This window comes from Etheostoma spectabile, chromosome 20, assembly GCF_008692095.1.
Source record: "Etheostoma spectabile isolate EspeVRDwgs_2016 chromosome 20, UIUC_Espe_1.0, whole genome shotgun sequence".
In the NCBI taxonomy this organism is placed as follows: domain Eukaryota; kingdom Metazoa; phylum Chordata; class Actinopteri; order Perciformes; family Percidae; genus Etheostoma; species Etheostoma spectabile.
In genome coordinates this window covers 3,363,964-3,388,778 of record NC_045752.1, presented here as the reverse complement: position 1 = coordinate 3,388,778, position 24,815 = coordinate 3,363,964, and the positions used below count along the sequence as shown (strand labels likewise).

General features: G+C 41.4%; 1 protein-coding gene across 4 annotated transcripts in view; it reads left to right on the top strand.

The window, feature by feature from the left end:
- Positions 1–24,815, top strand: part of grin3ba (glutamate receptor, ionotropic, N-methyl-D-aspartate 3Ba) — a 113,509-nt gene that overhangs the window by 23,261 nt on the left and 65,433 nt on the right. For 2 of the 4 annotated variants that reach the window (XM_032500524.1, XM_032500523.1), the window contains exon 1: positions 14,061–14,895. The exons of 1 other annotated variant lie outside the window; for it this stretch is intronic. In XM_032500524.1, coding sequence (XP_032356415.1) covers positions 14,362–14,895 — 534 coding nt within the window. In that variant the 5' untranslated portion in view covers positions 14,061–14,361. Of the gene's footprint in view, positions 1–14,059; positions 14,896–24,815 lie in introns of those variants that run through there. One more of the 4 variants, XM_032500526.1, reaches the window with a different exon arrangement.

The following is a 24,815-nucleotide window of genomic DNA, read 5'->3' as shown; positions in this document are numbered from 1 at the left end:
AAAAGAACTACTTCCATGTCCCTGTTCTGCAGGTATTCTACAAGTGCCCCTCGTTTAAGAAGAAGTCTCCCGGCTAAACCTGCCTTGGACTGACCAAAGTTGGAGAAAGAGTTATCTAGCTATGATCTTACCTAGCAACTGTGCGTGTTTGACTCCCAACAAAGATAGTAAAGAAGTGAGATGTCTCACTCTGTAGCTACAACAAGTGAGCTGTCTCACTCTGTAGTCAAATCAGAGACCCAAAGACACAGGGTGTAAAAAGGATCTGCAGCAATGTGCAGTACAACAAAAACATGGTGTGTTTTTTGAAAATGTAAACCAGGTACAACTCCAAAACAAAATTATGAACCTGAAAATGAGCATAATATGGGTGATTTAAGTTACTCCTTTACTAAGTAATAATCTCAAAGATTTTCATTTTCATTAATAAATAAATCCACCAACGAATGAGGATACACAATAGGTATTGAGCCTATGGTCCACTACTGAATGCCCTTGCCTCGTCAGTTAATGAATCTGCACAATGAGTCTGTGGCGATGTTTTTTTCCCATTTCCCAGCAGTGGTTGGTCTGCCAGAGAGGGTAGGCGGAGCTAACACAACAGACTCGCTCTTCTACTCACATGGGTTTGAAGCAGCGTACTGTTTTTTTTTTGGTTTCTGCTAGCATTTTGATTAAATTTGACTATGGATGAAAATAACAAACATGATAAAAGCGTTGCCTGCAGACAATGAAACTTTAATAAAACAACTGAAAGTGAGATCCAGAAACACACTTGCAGTTACCGCTACTCGCCATAGGTGCCACCAAAGAGAACAAAATGAAGATCTTCGAGATTGTAATTTGAAATATGTAAAAGATTGTTGACTGAAGAGCAACGTTTTCAAGACTACTGCTGCTGGCCAGTGACATATTTTTAACCTTGAAACATCTGACTGTCTCATTGGTTTGGACAAGGGTTAAGAGAAGGAGTAGCATAAGGTGGACAGAGCGGATGGCTTTCTGGGAATGTATAATTACATCAGACCAGTCCTTGTCAACTTCATTAGCAGGTCCCATGATAATGCAGTGACAAATGGCCTTCTCAGGAAAGAGGCTGATTAGACTGGAATAGATCATAGAAGACACAGATTAGCTCATATTAGCCTCATACAGGACCTCTCATTATTACCCAGCTGGCCTGTGCTCTGGCTCTGAGCTGTGTTCCCCCCCCCCCCCCCCCCCTCTCTCTCTCCCACTCCATGCATTGCAAAGTGCTGTGAACGCTTGGGAAGAGGCATAGTGGCCTATATTAATGTAATCCCCTGCACCTAGCACTGCCAGCTCAGCACAGTGCAGCTCCTCTATGACAATGGGAGTAATGGCTACAGCTCTTACGTATTATCGCCACTCACTGTTAGCCAGGGAGACATTAACCTGTGGAACTCGACATCACCATGAGAGTCTGCTGCAGCTTTTTTTTTTTTTTTTTTTCTCAGCACAGCGTGAAGAAATTGATCTAGAAATTGTTTAATGCAGGCTGCATCTTTACTGCTGTTACAGGGGATTCTCTATCTAGGAGAGAAAGTATAGGGCTCATTTATTTCTCCGCGGCTAAGGAACAATTGCAAGGTAGAACTAATCTTTTTTTTTTTTTTTTTTTTTTTTACCCTGTAAATTAAAAAGAAAATGTAATTAACCCACACAACCCTCAGGCATGAAATGAAAAACACACACAGATAAAGTTTACACATATCAGGTTGATCAAGGACCATTTGCGCTATATTTGTTCAGATCTTAAAGATATAAGTTCTCTACTGAAACCGTCTGTAAGCTTTGCTTTAACATGCTCAATCAATCTACAAAGATTGTATGGAAATGGGCAAATATTGTGGATCAAAGGCTTGAATGTGATGATGAAATGAAGAGCATAATGAAGAAATTAAGCTTCTTGAGAAATATAAGGCAAGAACTCAAGTCAGCCAAACTTTTATTGAAAGATGAAACTTGAGGAATTTTACACCAAGTGGACTCATTTGAAATGAATGAAAGCACGGTAGTTGGCACAATTATATGCAATACCATTTTTCAGACTGGAGCCTATATATTGTACAGATGCTGCATGAGGAACCGAGAAATGCATGTTAAACATGGCATGTCATTGTGAAATGAATTCTGCGGCTGGGCTGTAATTACTCCACACAGATAAAACAATGGTTGAGAGAATTGCTATAGGCTCCATCTCATACTGCTAGTCTTGTTACTCTAGTTATTTTGCTTCTCTAAATTAGCATAATATTACCCGTAAACCTCATCACGTACGGCAGGAAAGCATCTTGTCACTCCTCCTACTCGCTAGCATCGCTCTATGCTCTTTTTTATGTTTTACTTAAGAGGATAAATATGTTGGAAGTGATTATTAAGCTTTTCATTTATTCTGCCATCTGCCATCTCATGACACTCTGAAGGCTTTAATTAAGCTGCAGCATCTTCCAGTTATGCGCTGTAAGTTTTCTGTCAATCTGACCCAATCACATACTTGAAATGCACACCATTTGCTTGGACATGTTCTTTTTTTATGATAAAGATGAATTTAAATATATTATTGTCTGAAATAGCTGCTTTAATCTTTAAAGCCCCCTTTGTTTCGTTTGTTTTTTTTTGGCTATTTTGAGATCGTGGAACAAACTGTGAGCATTGCCAACAACCGAAGACTGTTTTAAAATATGGATGTAGTCTTTGTGACGTTGCGTTTCTGAACAGCCAAAATGAAGCCGTCGCCATCTTGGCAGTGCCTGACGTCTGCTAATAAAAAAAAAATGTGCAAAGAGGTGGAGTGTGGCTGAAGTTGAGGCTTATGAAGGAAGCCTTCAGTCTATACAGGCTTGCTGTGACGGCTGCCCACTTCCATTTTATTTATTTATTTATTTTATTTTTTTGGAAGATTATTTTTTGGGCAATTTTAGGCCTTTATTTGACAGGACAGCTGAAGACGTGAATGGGGAGATAGAAGGGGGATTGACATGCAGCAAAGGGCTACAAGTCGGAGTCAAACCCGGGCCCACCGCCTCAAGGAGTAAACCTCTGTATATGGGTACCGGGTGCTAGCTGCTCACCTTTTACTTAACCGTAATGTCCTCAACAACGCAGAGCTTTAATATAATTTAACCAGGTGACTTTAAAATATTGTCATGAAGGGTGAACTATGAGATCACATCCTTTTTGTTGTACCAGGCTGTAAACATGTTTAATTCTGCTGTAGAGTTTGGCATTTCAACATGGGGGTCAATAGTGATTGACTCCCTTTTGGAGCCAGCCTCCACTCGATGAACTGCAATTTTTGGCACTTCCCCATTGGCTTGAACAATTTATAAAATTCTTGTGCCAAACATATTAGGGAACATTGCCTATTAACCAAGCCAATGGACATGGAGCAACATTAGCATTCATTTTGAGTCTTGTTTCTGACCGCCTGAGTATTCAGTGTTATTTTAGCTCTTTTTTGGTCTCCACCAATGGCTCTTGAGCTGCAACTTCTCCACTAAGCCCTTTTAACACTGCATTCTATTAGCCCAGGACTAATAGTGGGAAAGTGCGGCTGAGCACCGCACTCAGTTTAAATTATGTTTAAATTATTTGAACTTTGACCTTGTTCCTGCTGACCTTTCAAAGCACAACCATGAAAGAAGGCAACCAGAAGGATTGATCGATACCTCAAAGGATACCTGTCATGCCATGTCATTTCTCCGACGCTCCATTGTTCCGACCTCTCAGTAACCCAAAAAATTCCGATTGGTCCTACAGCACACTAGTCTGACGTCCCTTTGTTCTGAACGTATACAGCTAGGCTTTTGTAGATCACTTCTCATAATCTAAAATCGGAATCAACAATAACAAGCGAAATTACTTTTCTCTAGCTTAGTAACACATTTAAATGTTTATCTAGCCTAATCCACACAATCTCCGCACCGGTTTGCATGCAATTTAGTGTCCCAAATTCCCCATAATGTAACCCCATTTGTACAGGTCCTATCCTCTGACCAATCAGCTATCCTAACCTGTATAAAAAGACTATATGGTCGGAACAATGGGATGTCGGAGCAGAGGGTTTATTTTTTCGAAACAAACGGACGTTGGACTGGTGGGCTGTAGGACCAAAAGGAATTTTTCGGGTTATCGAGAGGTCGGAACAACGGAGCGTTGGAGAGATGGACGGTGCCCACTGCGCTTTGCTTCTGCCTTCACTATTATTAGCCCTCCTCACGGTTTCACTTGTGATCACGTGTAAGCAGCTTAACAACTAGTCGCTGACTTTTGTTGTTTGTTGCTGGGCAGGTAGCGTGCATTCAATTTATGAGAGCTTTTTATTTTTTATTGAGTACAGCAGTCTGCTAGGAAAGCAGTGAGCTTGAATCATTAAAGTTTCAGGTTGAATAATAACATAAAAAAGGGCCAACACGTAGAGCAGTGGGTAACTGCAGAGTTAGGTGATTCTGGTTGGTGATGTGTGACCCCTTTGACATTACACAGTCATTTGATCTATCTTTAAATATAAAACAAAATGTTGGTGCAGTACCTTTTTTAAAATCACAACAGGGATGTCCTTTGATCATATGAATACAACTTGTGAAATTTCTGTCACAGCTGTTTGTCTTGTAATTGTTGCATTTGTGTGTGTGAGTAAATTATTCAGTAGCTGTCATTCAATCCCCACCAGCAATGTCATGATTTAATTAAACATTTCATTCTAACAGAGCTAGAATTTTCATTATGCAGTGGTGTGAAACTGTCTAAGACTGGTGTCGCTATGGGAATTTTGAGTAGCCAATAAACTCGAGTTTGTGGTAAAGTAAGGAGGACTGCAATGAAGGTCGACAGTCTCGTGTCAGTCTTGTGCCCCAAACAATCTGTCATATTAACTGGCATAAAATGTCTCTGCTTTGACAAGAATCTTTTTGTATCCTTTTTATCTTTTTATTTAATTTTTTTTTAGCAAAATGGCTTTCTGTGAAGATTATACAGCCATTTTATCCATGGCTTATAGCTTTGCATTCCCATCCGTTTTTCTGGCCCACATAAACAGTTTCCTCTTGGAAGAATTACAGAACAAACCACAACAAGCTGTTCAAGAACAGGCCTAGCACAAACAGCATCTGTTTGTTTTCTGTCTTTTGTTTTACAGCAGCGACAGGTGTTACCTGCTCAGGTCGACTGAGATAAAACGCAGAGAAAATCTGCAGATGTCAGTCGATACATGTGTGTCGTTTTCAATGTTGGTCATGATTAGCACAAGCCCGTAATGAGTCCGAGGACTTATTCAGAACACAATGTGATAATCAAAGACCGAGAGGGAGCATCAAGAGGAAGGAATACAGCAAAAGAGCTTCAGGCAAGCCCAAACGTCCACCTTGGGAAAGTTTAAGTGATTAAAAGGCTCACAGTATAACCCCCTCCACCATCCTGCTGCTCGTTATGCGCCGTGTCCCACTATTGGATCTCATCATTTTCTATAATTGCCCCCATTGGTCGGACTCCTATCTGGCCTACTTTGTCCCATTCTGCTGAGAAATTAAGGCATTCCTCTAGTGACCCTGACCTGTCCCAAACCTTGTCATGTGACTGACAGCCCATTAGTGGACCATTGATTGGTTGACTCCTGGAATGTGTGAGCCAACCTAATTAGGGCTGAGTCCCTCCTCTCTGAATGTCAATTGAGAACGTTGGGGGGAAACAAAACTGCAGGCAAATGAGGTCTTTCTAATCCTCTGGATAGAGACTGCTGTTTACTTAACATCAGTGTAATTTTGTGTGTTTATGGACACAGTCTCAGAACGGTATGTATAGTATAATATGATATGCACATATGTCTCACTCATGCCCAAGCATGCAACTATGCAAATACACACTTCCTTGGGTATTGACTGTATATTCCCTCTTTCCTACACATATGTTTACTGACACATTGCCTTAGGTCCTGATTAATGCTTCACCTCAGTCACCTGCACAATCTCACAATGTCTCACAGGGAGGTGATTGAGCGGACACGCACGCATTTGTATGCATACACTCGCAAAAAAAAGAAACTTCCTATCTGTCTCTTTTCTCTTGCAGACACTCGGTTTGGATTTGTGTGCTTCACTCTGTTTAAACACACACACACGTACGCTAAGACACACACTGGCTCACTGAGACGGGATACGTGCTTGTGTGATGTTTTTTTTTTTTCTGGAAGCTGGTTTTGCCTACGGCACGTTTGGACACTATTTGGGCTAATCAGTGCAGCTCTCCACCACAGATGGTCTTTGACTGAATCTACTACATGCTATCCCACCAGTAGTCTCTATCCTCTCTATTCATGCAACAACATCACTGTATTCCTCTGTATTCCACTGTATTCCTTACCTTGACAGTTTCACTTTTGATGGGTTTGTGAATTCAGTCATGGAATCGGAACCACTTATGTGGTCACAGGAGTGCTTAAGATGATTTTTTTTTTTTTTTCTTCCTTGCTCCAGGCGAGATGCTAATGAGACATGTTGATGCTTTTGTTATGGAAAGGTGGTGCCAGTGTAGATGAGTTCATCAGGCCGGCAAAGGTAACTAGTGATATTTGTGTGGCAATAGTGAGCACAATCCTTACTGTATTTCAAGTAGATATATTTTTTATTTCTGCTATTTTAATTTCTTTAGGTAGCAGCTCTTTGTATAGAGCTACATTTGAGTGTTTTTGTGTTTTCTGTTGGGTTGAAGGTCTTTTAAAGACACCAACTTAACCCAATTTCCTATCGGCCACAGTTCTCCCCGGCAACACAGGGAAAGAACAGAGGGGCAACTGACACAGCAAACGCACAGTAATTTGTTTCGCAATAAGTAACTGTTATGCAATTCTCAAGTGACCCCTAAGAGATTCACACCCAATTTAAAAAATACATAAATATGAACACTAAAATGCAACTCTACTCTGAATATTTAATTCCCATATTCAATTGTTCAGAGATCTTTGTGTGAAATATTTACTACTAAAGAGCATTTCTTTGTTGTGATCGTGAGAAGATAGTTCCAGTGTTCCTGTTCTTAAAGCTCATGCTCACAAGATGATCTGATGATCTCTCCCCTCCCCCCCCCAGTCCTGACTGTACACATGTCGCACACACATTTGTTCCATTTGTTCCACAGCAAAAGAGCTGTCCTCCCCCACACTCTATTTTATCAAATACTTAACCATAAAGTACCTCTGCTATTGCTTTCTCTTTTTTGTTTCTCTCTTCTTTTCTGAGCCCCTGACTTTTGAAGCCTTCTGACGAAGGTGTACTGGCGGGAGGGGAGGGAGAGGCCAGATGTTAAATTTTTCATCTTACAGTAGCGTCATAGACCAAGCTATTTTTTGAGATTAGGGAGGTAAAAGGAATAAGATTTTTTTTTTTTTTTTTAAAGTTATTTTTTCTGGGTTTTTTCCCTTTATTAGATAGATAGCCAGACAGAGTGAAAGGGGGAAAGAGAGAGGGGGGTGACATGCAGCAAAGGGGCCACAGGCTGGATTCGAACCCCGGCCCGCTGCGTCGAGGAGCAAGCCTCTGTACATGGGCACCCGCTCAACCCACTGAGCTATCTGGGTGCCCAAAAGGCATAAGATTTTATGTGACTCACAAATACAAAGTTGTCATAAATATGCATTTTTGAAGCAGGGTTGTTGTTGTTGTATGTATGTATGTATGTATGTGTGTATGTGTGTGTGTATATGTATATGTATATATATATATATATATATATATATATATATATATATATATATATATGTGTGTTTTAATAACTCAGTGATGCTGTAGCTTGAGCTAAATGCCATGTCCAGCATGGTAACGTAACAAAGTGATAATACCAGCATGCTGATGTTTAGCTAAGTGTTTACCATGTTCACCATTTCAGTGTTTAGCGTGCTAGCATTTGCTAATTAGTAGTAAACACAAAGTACAGCTGAGGTTGAGGGGAAGTTTTGCAGATATTTGATCATTGAGGTATTGGTTAAATTTTAAGTTTCACTCATGGTGGCACAAGAAGACGTAATCGCCGTAAAAGACGGCTTGACAGTTTTCAAGACATTTCACTCAACACCTCAAATCTGAACCTCATGGCACAAAAAGACAGCAAAGGTCAACAGGACATGCCATCTGGGAACCATGAATGTTGTTGCGCCTATCCATCTGGTAGATATTGAGATATTTTACAGGATAACTGACTGAAACTTCTCCTGTTGTGCCATCAGCAGGTCAAAGTCAGGGGATCCATCAAGTATTAGACTGCATCCTCCTGGGGACCACTAGTGCCTGTACAAAATGTCCATTCAATAGTTATTATTACACGCCATGTCAACTGCAAACGTACCGTTAGCGTCACACTCGCATGGCGACAACATTCATGTGACACTGAAGCGACTTTTTCTACTGGTTCCATCTGGTCCATTTTTTAATCCTGGAGCAGCAGGGCAGGCAGGTGTTGGTGATCAGAGCAGAGTTGTCTAGTGCAGTTTTTCCATGAATTACCACCACAGCTCTTTAAATCTCAGAAAGTTCTCGTGTCTTGCTTCCCAGCTGGGAAGAAGTGAAGGGAGAGTCTGCGGGATTAGGAAGTGTAGCAGAGTGTGCTGCTTTCTGGCTCCGTACGGAGACACAGCATTCTCTGCTCCGCCTAGGTTGCAAAATTGTAGATAAATATATTTATTCAGACCTTTTCGTAATGAGCATCAACCTCGCATTTGCACAGATGTCACCTCTCAACATCGATATCAATATCACTCACCTACTCGTTTAACACAAACCAATATGTTGTAAACGCACACACACACACACACACACACGGGCATACTCTCACCCTGCTTGATCCTCCTTCTATTGCGGTTATCAGTGCCCCAACCTCCACATCCCTCAACAATAGAATAAACAGCTCTTAAGACGAGGACCCTCCATGTACAAAAGCTGACTAAATATGAAGCCCTCATCTCTCTTCATCATTCATTTATTAATTAATTTCTCATTTCTCCATACTTGTTGCCACCTAGTTTTATTTTTTCAGAAATATGTGTTACATTTATTATTGTCTTATTGTATTTTATTTTTCTCCCTTACAAACGTAATCATACACAAAAACAGACTTCCCTTTAAACACTGGGTATTACACTTATTTGTCATATTAAAATGTTATTAGAATTATGACTATTATTGAGGATATGTATAAATATACCGCGTCAAATTCTGTACGTCTCTAACCTTGTTTTCTTTCTCCTTGTATGTATTTTTCGCCTATTCCTATCAGTGTTGTACTTTTAGAGTCTCAAATATATTTTAACAACACAAATGTGAGTGAGAGTCTTGAAACTGCCTTCAAAAATCCTCGATAGTAAAACCTGTTTGTTATATGAGCAGCAGCTGGAAAACAAAAAAAAAGAAAATCTTGGCAGACAATGAAACACACACACAGAAAAAAAACCTTACAATGCGTGCACTTTGACACACACATTCACAGTACACGTACACAGACCTACTCACACATACTTGCACACAAAGACATGCATACACATGCAGGGTGCTGCTGTTGCTACCAGATAAGTCGCTCTCCTTGGACCAGTGGCTTTGTACATCAGGAGGAGCAGAGGGTGAAAGGAGCGGCGAGGTATGAACTCATGTCGTTAATTTGTTTTGAACTCTAAAGACACAATGCATGCGACACCGAATCTTCCCTAACCATTCCCACTTCTCGCCACTTGTCTATCTTCTCCTGCTTTCTACAACCCTTTTCAGCTTAGCTGTGTGAATTTTCTTTCTTTCTTTCTTTTTTTCTTTCTTTCTTTCTTTCTTTCTTTCTTTACCCTCTCACCTTCTCTTCCTGTCTTTCTGTCTTGCTTTTTGTTAGTGAACATTATCCTAATATGTGATATTAGTGCCTTTTAGCGCTCTGCCAGGAATACTAACTCACAGCTCCCTGGCATTTCAACAGCCTCTTTGCTACCTGGGTTTGTACTGCCAGATTATTTAGGATTTACAGGGCCAGGATTTACACACACCGACACACAATGAAACGCACACACATGCATAGACACAGTCTATTCCCCTTCACAGAGTAGCACCCACCCTCACAGAAATTGGCAGTTGCTGTTGGCTCACCCCTTTTCTGAACCACCATGTTCTCCAGCAGTCTTCTACCGGTGTAATTGCAGTTGGAGCTCAGGAATTAATCACTGATGTGGTTTAATGGTGGATGTTGTATATTTGGGGACAAATGGCACGTTTGCCGTCTACCTCAAAGAGACACAAAATGTGGAAGGGGGGAGTGAGGGAGTGGGAGAAAAAGATCAGAGGCAAAAAGGATAAAGGTGAAGTCAGGACTAAATGGGTGGAGCTGGGGGGGGATAAACGAAAAGGTAAACGGATGCAGAGAAGATGTGTGCACATTTAAAATGCAAAGACGGGTCAGGTAGAGCGAGGTGTTGAAGAGGCCGAGGGGTGAGAGAACAGGAGGAGGGATCCCTCACACAGTGAAACGGAGATGTGGCCCTCGAAAGCAAAGATGAAGGGCTACTTTAATTGGGTTTCTAAAGCCTGCTTAATCCTATTCTCCATATTAATCCCTTGCAATGTACATAATCAAAACAAATACACCCATTGGGGCGAAGCTTTTAATAGGAAACAGTAATACAGATAAAGTGCGCAGTGGGACACCTGTATACAACCTTTAGAGACAAACTATAGGACAGTCATCGCTCTCCCTGTGCAGGGATCGGGCACCAAAGGGGGTTCGCGATCCACACTTGAGACCCTTTTTAATAAGCATCCTCCTCCTGGAATGTATTGTGCTCCTGAAATGTAATTCTACAGTCATTCTGTTCTTGAACGCGGCTTTTTGTTGTCCATCAAAAGAGTAACAAGTGGAAACAAGTCACTTTGGCCAAAAATAAAATTACATTTGGGTCTACCCTTTTCTCTGTTCTGTTTATGCCTATATACTGCTGAAAAAGATCTATTCCCAGTGCTCCCAATGCTTTGGTTCGTCATGCAGCCACCTACCAGCCTCCAGAGCTTATAGAGTCTATACTTAACAATGCATTTAATTAATTTCACAGTTCACATTCCTTACGCTCTTGTGGCGGATTTGATTTGGACTACTTTCTCGAGACTAAAAGCCTAACTCTCTGGCTTTTTGTAAGGGATTGTAGTCATGTTTTGTTGAGTGGTATGTACATTTTACAACTGGAGAAAGATGCGCCCGTTAAGAACTTTTCTATATACTGGAAAATCAACATGAGGTGTTTGAGTGTGATTTCAGTATGTACAGTGTCCTCGTGGAGAAACCTAGTCAGTCTTGAGGGTAAAATAAGCCCATGTAAAGGTGCATCTTGCTTCCGGGAGTAATTTTGATTTATAGAATAAAAAAATAAAAATGTATGATTATCTTTTTCGGTCATTTTCGGCCTTTATTTTCCATAGGATAGATTAAGACATGAAGGGGGGGGTTGACAGGTCGAAGTCAAACCCGCGGCCTCTGCATCGAGGAGTAACCTCTAAATATGTAGGCCTGCTCTACCAACTGGGCTAACCCGGCCACTGATTTATAGATTTTATAATTTACATAAAGAGTGCTATGTAGTCAACTATATTGATTTTATTGATTTCTCATTTACAGAACAAAATAAACTGTTTTCAAAAGGCCAAGTTAATTTGGCTAAGGCTACTTTAATGGTATTTAGTGTTAAAGAGATACGGCATTTAACTAACAATATTTTAATTCTGTTGCCTAATCTACATTTCAATGAGAGGTCTATGACTACATTATGGTTTATTCTTCACTATTGTTTTTTATATATATATATATATATATATATATATATATATATATATATATATATATATATATATATATATATATATATATATATATATATATATATATATACACAGTACTTGGAGTGAAGCGGAATATTACAACCATTTATCCAGTACTTTTAGCTAGCCATTTAAGCCACTTATGCAATACTTTCAGCTAAACGTTCTAACAGTTTGTCCACTGCTTTTAGCTACTCATTAGAACAATCTATTCCTAACTTTTAACTATTTATTTTCTTCATTTCATTTAGCTAACTACCTGTTCAAACTTCTGTGCTTCCTTGCAAACTAGTTTCCATGCGCTCCTACATAACTGCAACATGCAGTGTTCAGTTGTTACAGATGATGTATTCTTTTAATCAATTCATAATTAAAAACAAATTCTAATTAGTAGAGCCGCTCCACAATCTTTCCACGTACCCCCTGGCAACAGCCGCAGTACCCCCTGGGGTACACATACTCGTTGGAATCGTTGATCTACATGTACCTTAATTCATTATAATCCTTTTTACAATGTTATTGACATACAGTCAAAAGAAACCGTTCCTGTAGCATTTGATTACGGGCATTTTTAGGTCTTTGTGGATACAATTTGACACCTTGAATATAGAAAACCACTTCAGCAGCCTTGTACATTTGCACATTTTTATTTACAGCAAGGCACTTTGCGATGAACTCGACTTGACCCGATAATCCTCCCATTTTACAACATAAACAGAGAGGGATATGGAAACACTTAGTTTGTACTTGTTCCTGCCAGTCTTCAACAGGTACCTGAGGGAGCGTGTGTGAGGAACTATGCAAGTTTAATGTTGCTGGTTTCTGCAGAATGACCAAAGCCTGCAGTCTTAGTTTTCATCTTTTCTCTATGTGGAGCAAGTGGAGCATGAGGTGAAAGAGGGGAGGTAAGAAAACTCTTTGTGCCCAGCTGGATCAGATTTGTCAGTAAACTGCATCGGTATCACACCGGGTCACCCAGCAGGCTGTGAAATGACTTGTTGATCCCTGGGAATGTGTGTCCGTGTGTGTTTGTGTATGTGTGTGTTTGAGGCAGAGGAAAGCAGTGATACCTCTATCTGCAGGTACGTCAGCGAAAGCTTTTTCATGTCAGACCTCACACTGAAATGGCCATTCAGCTTCACCCAATGCCAAAGCTGCAGATATTGTGAAAGAAAGAAAGAAGAGCAGAGGCTGAATAACAGGAGGTATATAGCACTATTGGTGTCTGATAAACAAGGAATTATCAATAAAAAGAGAAGATTGGGACACCAATAGCCACACACCACTGCCCAGATTTCCTTTGGACATAAAAGATTTACTGAACGTTCTGCTCTAACGATGGCAAATTAGATCAGGGGGGAAGTTGTGAGTGCAGAATGAAGGAGAACGAAGTGCTGTCACTTGCATGAAGCCAAATTAGCATCCACAGTAGATCTCTTTTATGGCATTGGCGCTGTCCGTGGTGCTGAAGAGATGTGGTTACACAACGAATAATGTTCTACTTGGATGATGGGAAGGAAGTGGGAATAAATCTTAGAGGAAAATTGAGATTTCAGCAAGCTATTAGCTTTGTGTTGGCCAACCTGGCAGGGACATTGTGGTCAGATGTACAGAGGAGCTTAAAAGTGTCCCATTAACTCACAAAACAAATGACCACCATTTAACACCATCCAATCTCCTTTTTTGTGTAGGGAAAAAAAATCTCTTCTTTGGAAACTTACAACAGTTTAATGCTTCTTACGCTCTGAATGTGTGTGTTTTTTAGATGGCTGCCTGCCATAGGGTAAGAGAATATCGATGCGAGTGAGTTTTATTCTCCACTAAAATAGAGTAAACTCTGGTCCGAAAGGAGCAAACTAATTTCTGTATTGGATTGCTCAACCTAATTTACATTTTAAAAAGAATCATAAAACAATTACAAGGAACCAACTTTGATTGCTTGTAGTTTCAATTCTGAATGAAAACATTAAGTGCAAATTCTCTCTTAGACCCGAAGAAGCGGAAGGAAATGTTACACGACGAATTTTCATTAAAATTCAACAAGAGGCGGGCTCCGTGAGAGGTTAAATTATTGGCCGGCAGGGCATGGACACACAACACACACACACACACACACACACACACACACAACACACAACACACAACACACAAACACACACAACAACACACACACAAACAACACACACACACACAGCTTGTGTGCCTTCCTCCAGCAAAGACTGACAGAAGCGGGGCGACCGCTCAAGCTGTGACGCGTCATCTCTCTCTTCCTTCACCAGCGCGTCTTTTACTGTTGACATAGAAACTTTAAGAGGTGAGAGGCAAACGTCAAAACGCTAACAAATCACCGTGCAGCGAAGCGCGTGCAACAAATACAATTAGGGGGCGGGGGGGGGGGAAGAAAAGAACCATCAAGTCCGAGAAAAGCGGTGGAGCCGGGAGAAAGACGGAGCTATGCCATCTCCCGCCGAGGAGAGCCCAGTCCTCCTCTGTTGTGTGTCGGAGCTGCAGCATGGTGTCTCTCTCTGGACTCTGGACCTACTGCCTCGCCCCCGGGAGACCTCATCTCCTCTTCCTCTCCGCCAGACCGCTCCTGCTGCTTCTTTTACTGGCCGCCTTCTCCTCCCCGGAGTCCTGCTTCCCGCACCCTCAGCCTTGCCACATCCTCTCCCGGATAGGACACACCGTGCGTCTCGGTGCGCTCTTGCCGACCCGCCAGCCGGCACGGATACAAAACGCGCTCAACCGCGCCCTGGCGAGCCTCCGGCACCAGAGCGGAGGGGCAGACTCCTCCACGACAGCCTCCCAAACACCTCCTCTGCTGCCCTACAACCTGAGTCTGGAGATGGTGGCGCGATCGCCCGCAGGTGGGGACCCAGAGTCGTTGTCCCGTAGCACCTGCCAGGACCTGGTGGTCAGGGGGGTGTCCGCTGTGCTTGCATTTCCCCGCTCCAGGGAAGAGCTGATCCAGGTGGAGTTTCTCTCCTCTTTCCTGGAGATCCCCTTCATCTCCATCCTAGAGGACACAGAGCCCCTTGTGACTAAGGTATGGATGTGTAGTCCTGTGTGCTGTCCCTATTGCACCTGTAGAAGTTATCTTTTAAAGGAACAGAAAACACTAAAGGCTATGTAGTCCTTGTTTGTATGTGTTCTTCGCCTTGCACTTTAATATGCTGCAATCTCTGGGCTAACATATTTTTTTTTCATTTTTGACCTTTTTAATCAGAGAGTTGACACTCAGGGATGATCATTTGCCCGACCCATTAGCCTGTGGCAAGGATTTTGTTTTCTGAGCTTGTGCAAAACTCATCTCACCAGCCAGATTTTTAAGTCTGGTTAAGGGCAAAGGAATAGTGTAAGGAAAGGTAAGCCTAACAGGGATAATAAGATAAAACATTTCTAAATATGCTTATAATGATACAATTAGGAATTGTAATGGATCAAATATACTATGGATAATTGTAATCATAGATTAAAAGACCATATAGTGTAGAGTGTCTTTGTATCCACTAAATGTCTTCTTTCATCAGTTTGATATTCAGATTGATCTCAGCTGAGCTTTTTTGCTGGTGAACCTTGAGGCCCTTCACATGCATGTTTAATATCATGGTAGCTCTGCCTCAGTATTGGACTGAACCTTCCAGCTCTCCAACAACAGAGGTTTAAAGTGAAATGGTTTTTTTTCTCTCTCTTTAAGCTCTCTTTTTGTGAGTGAGTGTGAGGGAGTGAGAGTGTGTGTGTGTGTGTGTGTGTGTGTTGTGTGAGTGTGAGAAGACAGCTGTGTTTTGGCACCTTTCAGAAGGAATCATTTAAACAGTTGGAATATTGATAGATGGATGCTGTGAAGAGGTTTGGTGCCTGCTGTCAGTGCTACATGTACATGTACACGTTGGTGTGTGTGTGTGTGTGTGTGTGTGTGTGTTGTGTGTGTGTGTGGTGTGTGTGTGTGTGTGTGTGTGTGTGTGCTTTGCATTTGGCTGATCAGTTGGACAGAGGCGGATATGACTGGATTGACTGACTGCAAGCAGCTCAAGTGCTGCTGGGAATACTAACATGACATACGAAAACACACATGTATTGCTTACCTACAAGTTTGCACACACATCAAGCAACACACACACACACACACACACACACACACACACACCACACACACACACACACACACACACACCACAAACTCACTCACTTGCAACCAAGACACCACACACACGCATAAAGGCAAATAAAAAGAGACTTTGATTTTACACGTTCAAACTGAGACACACACACTCTCACACAAACACACTCTCAAACACAAGCCAAACTAAGAGGCGGCATTAGGGGGAGAGGGGGAGGAGGTGTTGAGGGGGGGGGGGGCGATTTATAGTTTAAGTCTGAAATCTTTGTCCTGTCGCGTCTCTCTTTGTCAACAATGGATTGCTTATTCGATTCCAATATAGCTTGTATGAATGAGAAGTCACACCACTTGACGAATGTGTTCAGCAATGCAAGGAGATAAGCAGGCGAGAGCAGAAGCAAAAAGAGAGAGGAGAGATGAGGGGAGAAAGAGAGGAAGGGTTGGGCCGGGAAGGAGGAGAGGGCTTTTTTTGAGCTGTGGGAGGCCTTTCAGTTCTTCAGAAATGTGCCAAGCAGTCAGTCGGCAAAAAAAACAAAAAAAACATCACTCGCTTTCTCTCTGTGGCTCACTGTTTATTTTAGCATTTTTGGGCCATAATTCCAACCAGAATTTTCTTATAGATGGTCGTCTGTTTGTTGGTTAGCTTGGTAAGCGGCAGTAAAGCCAATTTTCCTCGGTGTCATGCTAGTCTCTTCTTGGTTCATAGGAGGTGACATGTTCTCGGTGTCTGGCAGCAGCCAGCAACATCTGTTTGTTAGGAAGCCGTAGAGGAAAGAACAGGGCAGCCGTGATGAGGAGTAGCAAACAACTAAAAAGTCTGGGGACAGAAACTCCAAATTAAAAGATGTCACAGTACACAGTCTGTGACCAAGGAAGAGGGATCTTTAGGAGAATGGAGTGCAGAAAAATCAGCCATTTAGAACCTAAAATATAATAAGTTATAATAGGAATAAGAAAGTTGCATATCAAGAATGCTCCCTGTCTTTCTTTGGTAAAACATTTATTGTGAATTTTAGATATTTTTTAGATTTGAAGACATCCGCTTGTGAGGGGCTTTTTCTCTATTTTCAGACATTTTAGTCGGTCAACAATTGACATTGACGATTTATCAACCCGTTGCTTTGTCGATGGCGAGGAAAAACCATTAGTCGCAGGTCTCAGTGTGATTTTTAGTACATGGCCATTGGCCAGTCAAGGATTCTCTTAACACCCCAGGGTGCACCTCCATAGACAGGAAGCAATGTGAGAAATGACTATTGTAGAAGGAGGCTGGAAGGAGGTGGGCCAGGTTCCTAAACACACAAAGAGAGGGCAGTGGTTAAACCCACTCACCACTGTACAAACAGGGAAGCAGTACAATGTTTTTTCTCCTGATAGCAAAATACACAAACAGAAGATATCATTCTAATTAAAAATGCTATTTATGTTTTAGCATCAGTAGAGGAGGAGTACTCTGGAGAGGGGGGAAGGAGGGCTGGAGAAATGCAGAGACAAAGCAAACGCCTCTGCCAACGAAATGTCTGGATCCGTCACTGATTGATCCAAATAGAGTTTTTTTTTTTTTTTGTGTTTGTCTCTGCGAGGAGAGTTTTCTCCCCAGAGGTTTTTTGAAATTGTGGAATTTTTCTGCAGGGTATTGGGAATTGAGCCCATGTTTGTCTGCTGAACAGATTCCTTCTCTGGACATCAGAGAGAGGTAGATAGACACAGACAGAAACTTGCACATGCAGCAGGAGACACTTGCTATGCATTCCTTCTTTCCAACTGTCAAGTCAATTTGAACCACATTTGAAAATACTACAAACAAAAAAGTAACTTGTTGAGAGTGGCTCAATGGGACTCCCTCAAGGCCAAAGCACATGCCCTGAGGGGGGGGAAAAAAACTATCTTTCAAGATTAGTACAGTATTTGGCTCTGCATTATATTTCTTTACTGTCAGCTAATTCTTCTCATATTTCACGTTTTATCTGAAGACAAAAACAAATAAATTGGCACAGCCATGGTGGGGGCGAAGTGACATTGGTTGGAGGTTGTGATGATGGGTGATTCCAAGACTACCTTTCACTTCACCCAAAAACCACTGCTGCAGGGTTGTCATCGTTGTGTACTTGACAGGTGAATTTTCTTTTACTTACCACAAGTTTGCTATTGTTAGAATATTCCTGTGTTGCAATACTTGGCAGCGGGAGAAACACAGCCAGACAGAGGGACAGAAAGGCAGACAGAGACAGAGGTTGGTTGTCCGTCTGCGGTCTCTCCTCTCCTCGTTCTGTCAGACAGCTGTGGGACTTGGTGATGCATCTCAGCAAGAAAGTGCTTATTCCTCCTAACCTACTTAAGCTAATTAGAACCAGTGTGTGACCCCTAACTGTAAATCTCTCCCATTCATCTATGGCAGTGAGGATGGGAGGAGAGGAGCAAGGAAAGAGGAACAGAGGGAGGAAGGGGAAATGTAAAGGAAAGGACCTTCTTATTCTCATTAGGGACATTATAGGCATTTGAGCAGGTGATTTGTTTATCAGTGAAACGGGTGTAAGAAATGAAATTGACGAGATTTGATGTTTAAGTGAAGAGACTCAGAAATAACCTTAATTAACTCCCCCAAAAAATCATGATCTGGGTTGCAAAATTGGTATTCTACCAGTATGTGAGGGTGTGTTGGTAATAGGAGCATAGTCATTATGGAATAAAATAATTCGTTTTTGCATTTGTCAACAGATTTAATTGAAAAAGAACATTATGCAATCTAAGTCTATTTGTTATGTGGCCAGCCCTTTTTTTTTTTTTTTTTGAAGCGCAGTCTTACCAAACAACTCTGCATTCGCTGATAATATCTCAGAAATTATTTTGTGGATCATGATTTCTATTCCCGAAATGTATTAGCAGGGAAAGCTGAAGGAAATGGTTTTTGCTGATTCCTGAATGTGATTAGGTGAGAAGGGTGGTATGGTGTGAATTCATTATTTGTCATTCTTCACAGTAGAAGCTCTGTTTCCGTCACTTTATTCCCAGCTAAACCTTTTGGCTGCAAATTCATCCATAAAGCACATTACTGTATTTCACAGAGTCGGATTCTGAATGCCATATTTTCTTTCAATTTGTAGTTCAGTTATCTCAATTATTTCCACGTTGAATGTTACATTACAACACTCCCTACAAAAAAGAAGAGATTTTCTTTTTTTAACCAGATCTTGATCATATGTATGCACATTATAAGTACTTGTAAATGCTTTTTAAATCCTGTTGCTCTGACCCCTTGCTCTCATTACTGTTTGCAATAATTAATGTTGACAATTTGATCTGAAACTACTTGTAATGTAGCTTATTGTGCAGCCGCAATTTAAGTCCCTCTGAATCACGGCATTAGTTGAATCCCTAAACTGCAAATGTTGATGTCATTGTAATTAGCCCCTTTCCTTAAGATATAATCACTACAATGCACACTCAAATACAGTCATGTTGTGTATTATTCATGACTTTTTTTTGCAGTTTATGACTCGGAATAACCTTTATCGTTCTGTTGGGGGAATTGCTCTCCCCTCTGCAATCTATCCATCCTGCATTCTTTCATTAAGTCACTCCTTTTTTTTTAATGACATACCTCATTCTGCTTAGTAAAATGAAGATTAGTACAGTAAAAAACCCAATTTGTGACTTTGAATGAAATTACATTTTAATCCAGGGACCCTGCTGAATAAGACGCATTGTGGCTCTGAGCTAGCCCTGCTCTCAGAGGACACGCACGCTGCACACACTTTCACACACAAACGCACCCTCAACCGTGCACGCGCATATGCAGTGGAGCACATGCACAAGCCACACACAAATGTATACCTTTTTATATGTGTAATTCACACACACGTACAGCGTCGGCTCTGTGCTCACTAAAGGTTATTAAGCCTAATGAGGCGTTACAAGGCCATGCTGCCTTTAGTGTTTTCTTTGAGATGGTGAGGGGATTTGTGCTCCGACCACAGTGGAATAAATGACTGGAAAGAGAGGGACAAAACTTGTGCCCAGCCAGAGCCTAAGGCAAACTGACAGTTTGAGACAAGCCCGCCACTTAATGCAAACAGCTCAAAGCTTTTTCTTTATTAGTGTTATGATGACAGTTCAGTGCGGTCTTGACTGAGCCAGATTAATTGAGCAGAGCAGAAACAGCAGAGTGTGTATTACCAAAAGGACTATGTGCCTGTTTGAGCTGCTTAGTATGGCATTTGAGTTTGTATTCTAATGTTTGGCTTGTGTTTTTTGCCTCTGGTGAAACAAATGTTTCCAGTAACTCCAAATTATGATATTTCTCCATACAGTTTTCTCCCAAAAATAAACAAATAAATGAAGCAGACCAATGATGGCAAGATGCAAATATGGAAAGGAATGTCTGCATGCATCAGGGGGACAGGGAAATGTGGTTGTCATTATAGAGAGTTGTTAGAGGGAAAGCAAGAGGTATGAAGGGATCAAAAATTGAGGGATCAGTCAAGGAAGAAGCAATCAGTTGGTAGGGAATACTGAAATGGGAAATAGGGGGTTGGGAAAAAAGGGAGGAATCAAGCAGTTGGGTTTGATGCGTTAAGCAAGGACAGCAAAAACTCTGTTACAGAATGGGGTAACTAGGGAATAGAGAAAGAAAGGGAAACATAGGTGAAAGATGCATGGACGAGGAAGAAAAGGCTAACTAAGCGAGTGGGGAAATGGATAAAGAGGGATATAGAAAGAAACCAAGGAATCCAGTTGTGGGACACATGAAAAAGGGATCAAGGATAGACATTGGGTTGAGGGAACAAGGAAGGAAGAGTCAGAGAAGAAATGATGGAAATGGATGATGTTAACAACGTAAGTAGGAATTGACGAAGGAAAGGAAAAAGGGAGTCAGTAATGTGAAAAAGCGGGGATCAGATGTAGGCAAGGAGAGCAAAATGAAGAAAGAAATAGATTAGTTACGGATCATGGGAAGGAAGGAACAACGGGATAAATTAGGTATAGATTGAGTTCTCAAATAGAACAAAAGGAGCAATCGGGTAGAAAAGAATCAAAGGAAGAAATTGTCTAAGAAGAAAGTTAGGAATCTGGTGGGGAATTTGTAAAGAAGGGATCAGCAGAGGAAGGGATAAAGTAGATCGAAGGTTGCAGGAATGGAAGATGAGGTGATGAGGGTATTGAGGGAATGCAGGGAGGGATGAAGAGAGGCCTGGGCCTTGTGCTTTCTCTTCCAAAGAGGAGTTTAATGGAGGCAGTTTTATCTAAACTGTGCCGGTTCATTAGAGGATTAGTGGGTGATAACTGAGCTATCTCTGATTGAAAATACCTCACACATCTACCTGCGCAAGCCCACACAGATAAGTGAAAACACACACGCACAAAAACACACACATTCTGTTTAATGCTTGCACACACTGCAAATGTACATTATACTCAATCTTATGCACAAACTTATTGAAAACACACACAGAGATAAAAAGACACATGTTGACATACTTTCCAACTTTCCACATTCTCTAAAAGTTATTCTCATCTTTAGATGTTTGTGTCTGTGTGTGTGGGTGTGTGTGGGTGTTACTTTAGGGGGCAACTGAGGCAGAACACCAGAAATCTAGGCCAGGTGGGCTTCAGTGATAAGGGCATACTTGGAGACAACTCACACGCACACACACACACATATGTAGGGCTCTATAAAAGTTCCCATAGGTCACAGGTGAAAGTCGAGCAGACGGAAGAGGCAGGCAGGAGGCAAGACAGGTAAGAGAAGGTGAGACAGACATGTGCTGATGTGAGATTAAACAGAGGCTGACAGATGGCTGTGGGACACGGTTGAACGAGCGCCAAAGCGACAGGTTAGCCATACCTGGGGGTGACGACAAAATGGGGAAAATGTCCAAAAAGGGGGAAGACAGTGAAGTAACAAAGGATAAAGAGGAAGCAGGAGAAAGAGCTACAGAACGAAACAGACCTAGACAGGCGGAGTGAGCGTTTCAGACAAGTTGAAAGGGGAGGATTAAATAAAGAGAAAAAGACAGCAAAGTAAAGTGAGCAAGCTAGTGAACGCCAATGTTACAGAGAGACAAGCTGTCAGAGATGAAGTTATTTGAGAGGCGGGCTCAACGCAGACAGGGGGATTGAAAGATGGTAGACCCAAAGGTAACTTCTGTGTTCCTTCTTGGATATTTATGTTGGGAGTTGGCAAGAAAACAGGGATGATTTAGAGCCCATCTGGATGGGCTTCAACACCACCTGCCCGCAGAGGAAAGGCTGTCTGTAAGGAGACACACACCAGTGCACCGGTGGCACTCACACTCGAATGAACATCGTTAACATAGGTTACATGTGTAGAACTGCAGCCATGTCATCTATTCTCCAGCTCGTTAGATTTGAAATTGAATGATCAACATTCAGTTGAAATGCTGTTTTTTTTTTTTTAGGGCAATGCACTCTACACATAAAGGCCAGAAAACTTTATTTAAAAAAAAAAATGGTTATTGAGCTTTTTGTGTATTAATATAAACACAACAATAAGATAACAACAACGCTCAGTACAACGTGGGTCTAGACAGTCTATACACATTTACATTTCACGTGCACCCATCCAGTACAATAAATAGGAAATATATGAAAGAAAAATAAATTAAAAAATACACCCCAGTTCTCAGTTCTGGAAGTTCAAAATGACTAGGTTGCAAGTACAGTGTTATGAGCAGGACGTAGGGACAGAAGCAGAGGCTCGCAAAGGACAACACTCGGAAGCACTGGAGCCGCTGTGGTGTTGGAAAAGGGAAGATACGGAGTCCAAATGTTCATAAACTGCCCCTGTGAAGAGGGAAGCAGACAGGTCAGGTACTCAAGAGGAAAACATTCCATAATTATCTCATGCCAGTTTGATTTAGTAGGGGGTTTGTCACTTCTCCAAGACAGAAAGATGTTCTTCCTTGCTGCATTTGTGAGGATATAATGCAGTCTGGTAGAGTTAGCATCCACAATAGTATCTTGACTTTGGTAAACCAGGATTAAAGAAAGAGGGTCCATGTGTAACACAACGGCAAAACATGTCCCAGATCTTGCCAAACACACAGCCAGTATGTTTGAATTTTAGGACAAGACCAGATACAATGAGTATAGGTGCCCACTGAGATTTTACATTTTAAACATGCCGATATAAGTTGAGTTCATTTTATATCTTTTGTTTGGAGAGATTTGTAAACGGTGCACATCTTAAATTGCAGCAATCTGGCACGGTTACACCCAGATATGTTCTTTGTTTGAGTCCACATCTTAGTCCATATATCCCCATCAATATTTATACCAAGTTCACATCGCCATTTTTGCATAACATCCTGTACATTTATCACATCAGTCTGGCTTAAGACATTGTAAAAGCGAGTAATGGATTTCTTAGCTAGGCCAAGGAGGAGCAATGGTTTAACTGCAGATGTAGTGGCATCAATATTGAGTGTAGTTCCCCTGTTTATGAAGTCCCGTATCTGCAGGTATTTGAAAAAGTCATGCCTGGGAAGATTATACGTTTTTTGAAGTTGTGCAAATGAAGCATGGATGCACCCTGAAACAAATCACGCATCCTCTTTATCCCTCGAGATGTCAAAGTGTTACCCACCATCCTCTATGCCTGTTAAGAAGTTAGGATTGCCCTGAATTGGAACCAATGGAGATGTTAGTCGAGGCCTCCCTTCAAGCTTTTGTGTAATAAACCATGGTTTTAATGCATTGGAGATTATAGGGTTGTTTTTACAATGGCTCCTGGCTAACGTTAAGTCCTTAAAGGCCAAAAGGCCTAATGGGGAGTCTGAGGTCTGTGATTTTTATAAACTCAGCAATTCAGAAGTGAGATCCTCCTTGACCCAATTTGCCATAAAGCTTTACTATAAAGCTGATACCATCTGATGTTGGGAAGATCTAGACCTCCCTTTTGAACTAGGGAATTATAGTTTTGCTACTTTTAGCCTAGGCTTTCTCTTATTCCAAATGAAGTCACTCAGCCAGCCATTAAACAGCTTCAGCACCTTGCCTGACAAAAGTAGAGGGATCATCTGTAGGGGTTATAATAATCTTGGCAAAAGATTCTTTTTATTAACAGAAACTCTTCCAAGTAATGACAAAGGGAGGTGAGTCCATCTGTCCAGGTCCTTCATTACAGAGTCTAGGAGAAGTTAAAATTAGCCTTAAACATTTCACGAAACAAAGGTGTGATGTGATTGCCCAGGTAGACAAAACCTGAAACCCGAAAAACACCCAAACAGAGTGATTACGTCAACAAGGCGTGACACAGAGGTTTCAGGCTCCATCACATAAGCAAAACGTTGTCCGTGTAAATCAAAATTTTATGTTGAATCCCACACAAAATTATGCCAACTATTTTAGAGTCTTGCCCTATGGCCTCCGCGACAGGCTCTATTGCAAGGGCAAAATGGGCGGGGCTGACGTGTTGAGTGATGAAGTGGGAAGCTGTCAGATCCATAGCCATTGGTGATGACTGCTGCCGTGGCATTTTTATATAATAATTTAACCCATCTAATAAAATTGTCTCCCAAATTACATTTATGTAAGACAGTAAACAGGTATGACCATTCGACACAGTCAAATGCCTTCTCTGCATCCAATGAAATGACCAGGCTATCAATTTCCTGTGTCTGACAAATATTGATAAGATGTAGAAGCTTCCTCACACTGTAACTAGAACTTCTACCTTTTGATAAAGCCTGTCTGATCCTCTCTGATTAGAAAAGTTGGAACTTGTTTGAGACGCAATGCCAATATTTTGGATAGAATTTTAATGTCCTGATTCAGAAAAGCAATAGGCCTGTGTCCAAAGCAGTCCTAAGGGGACTTCCTTTTTT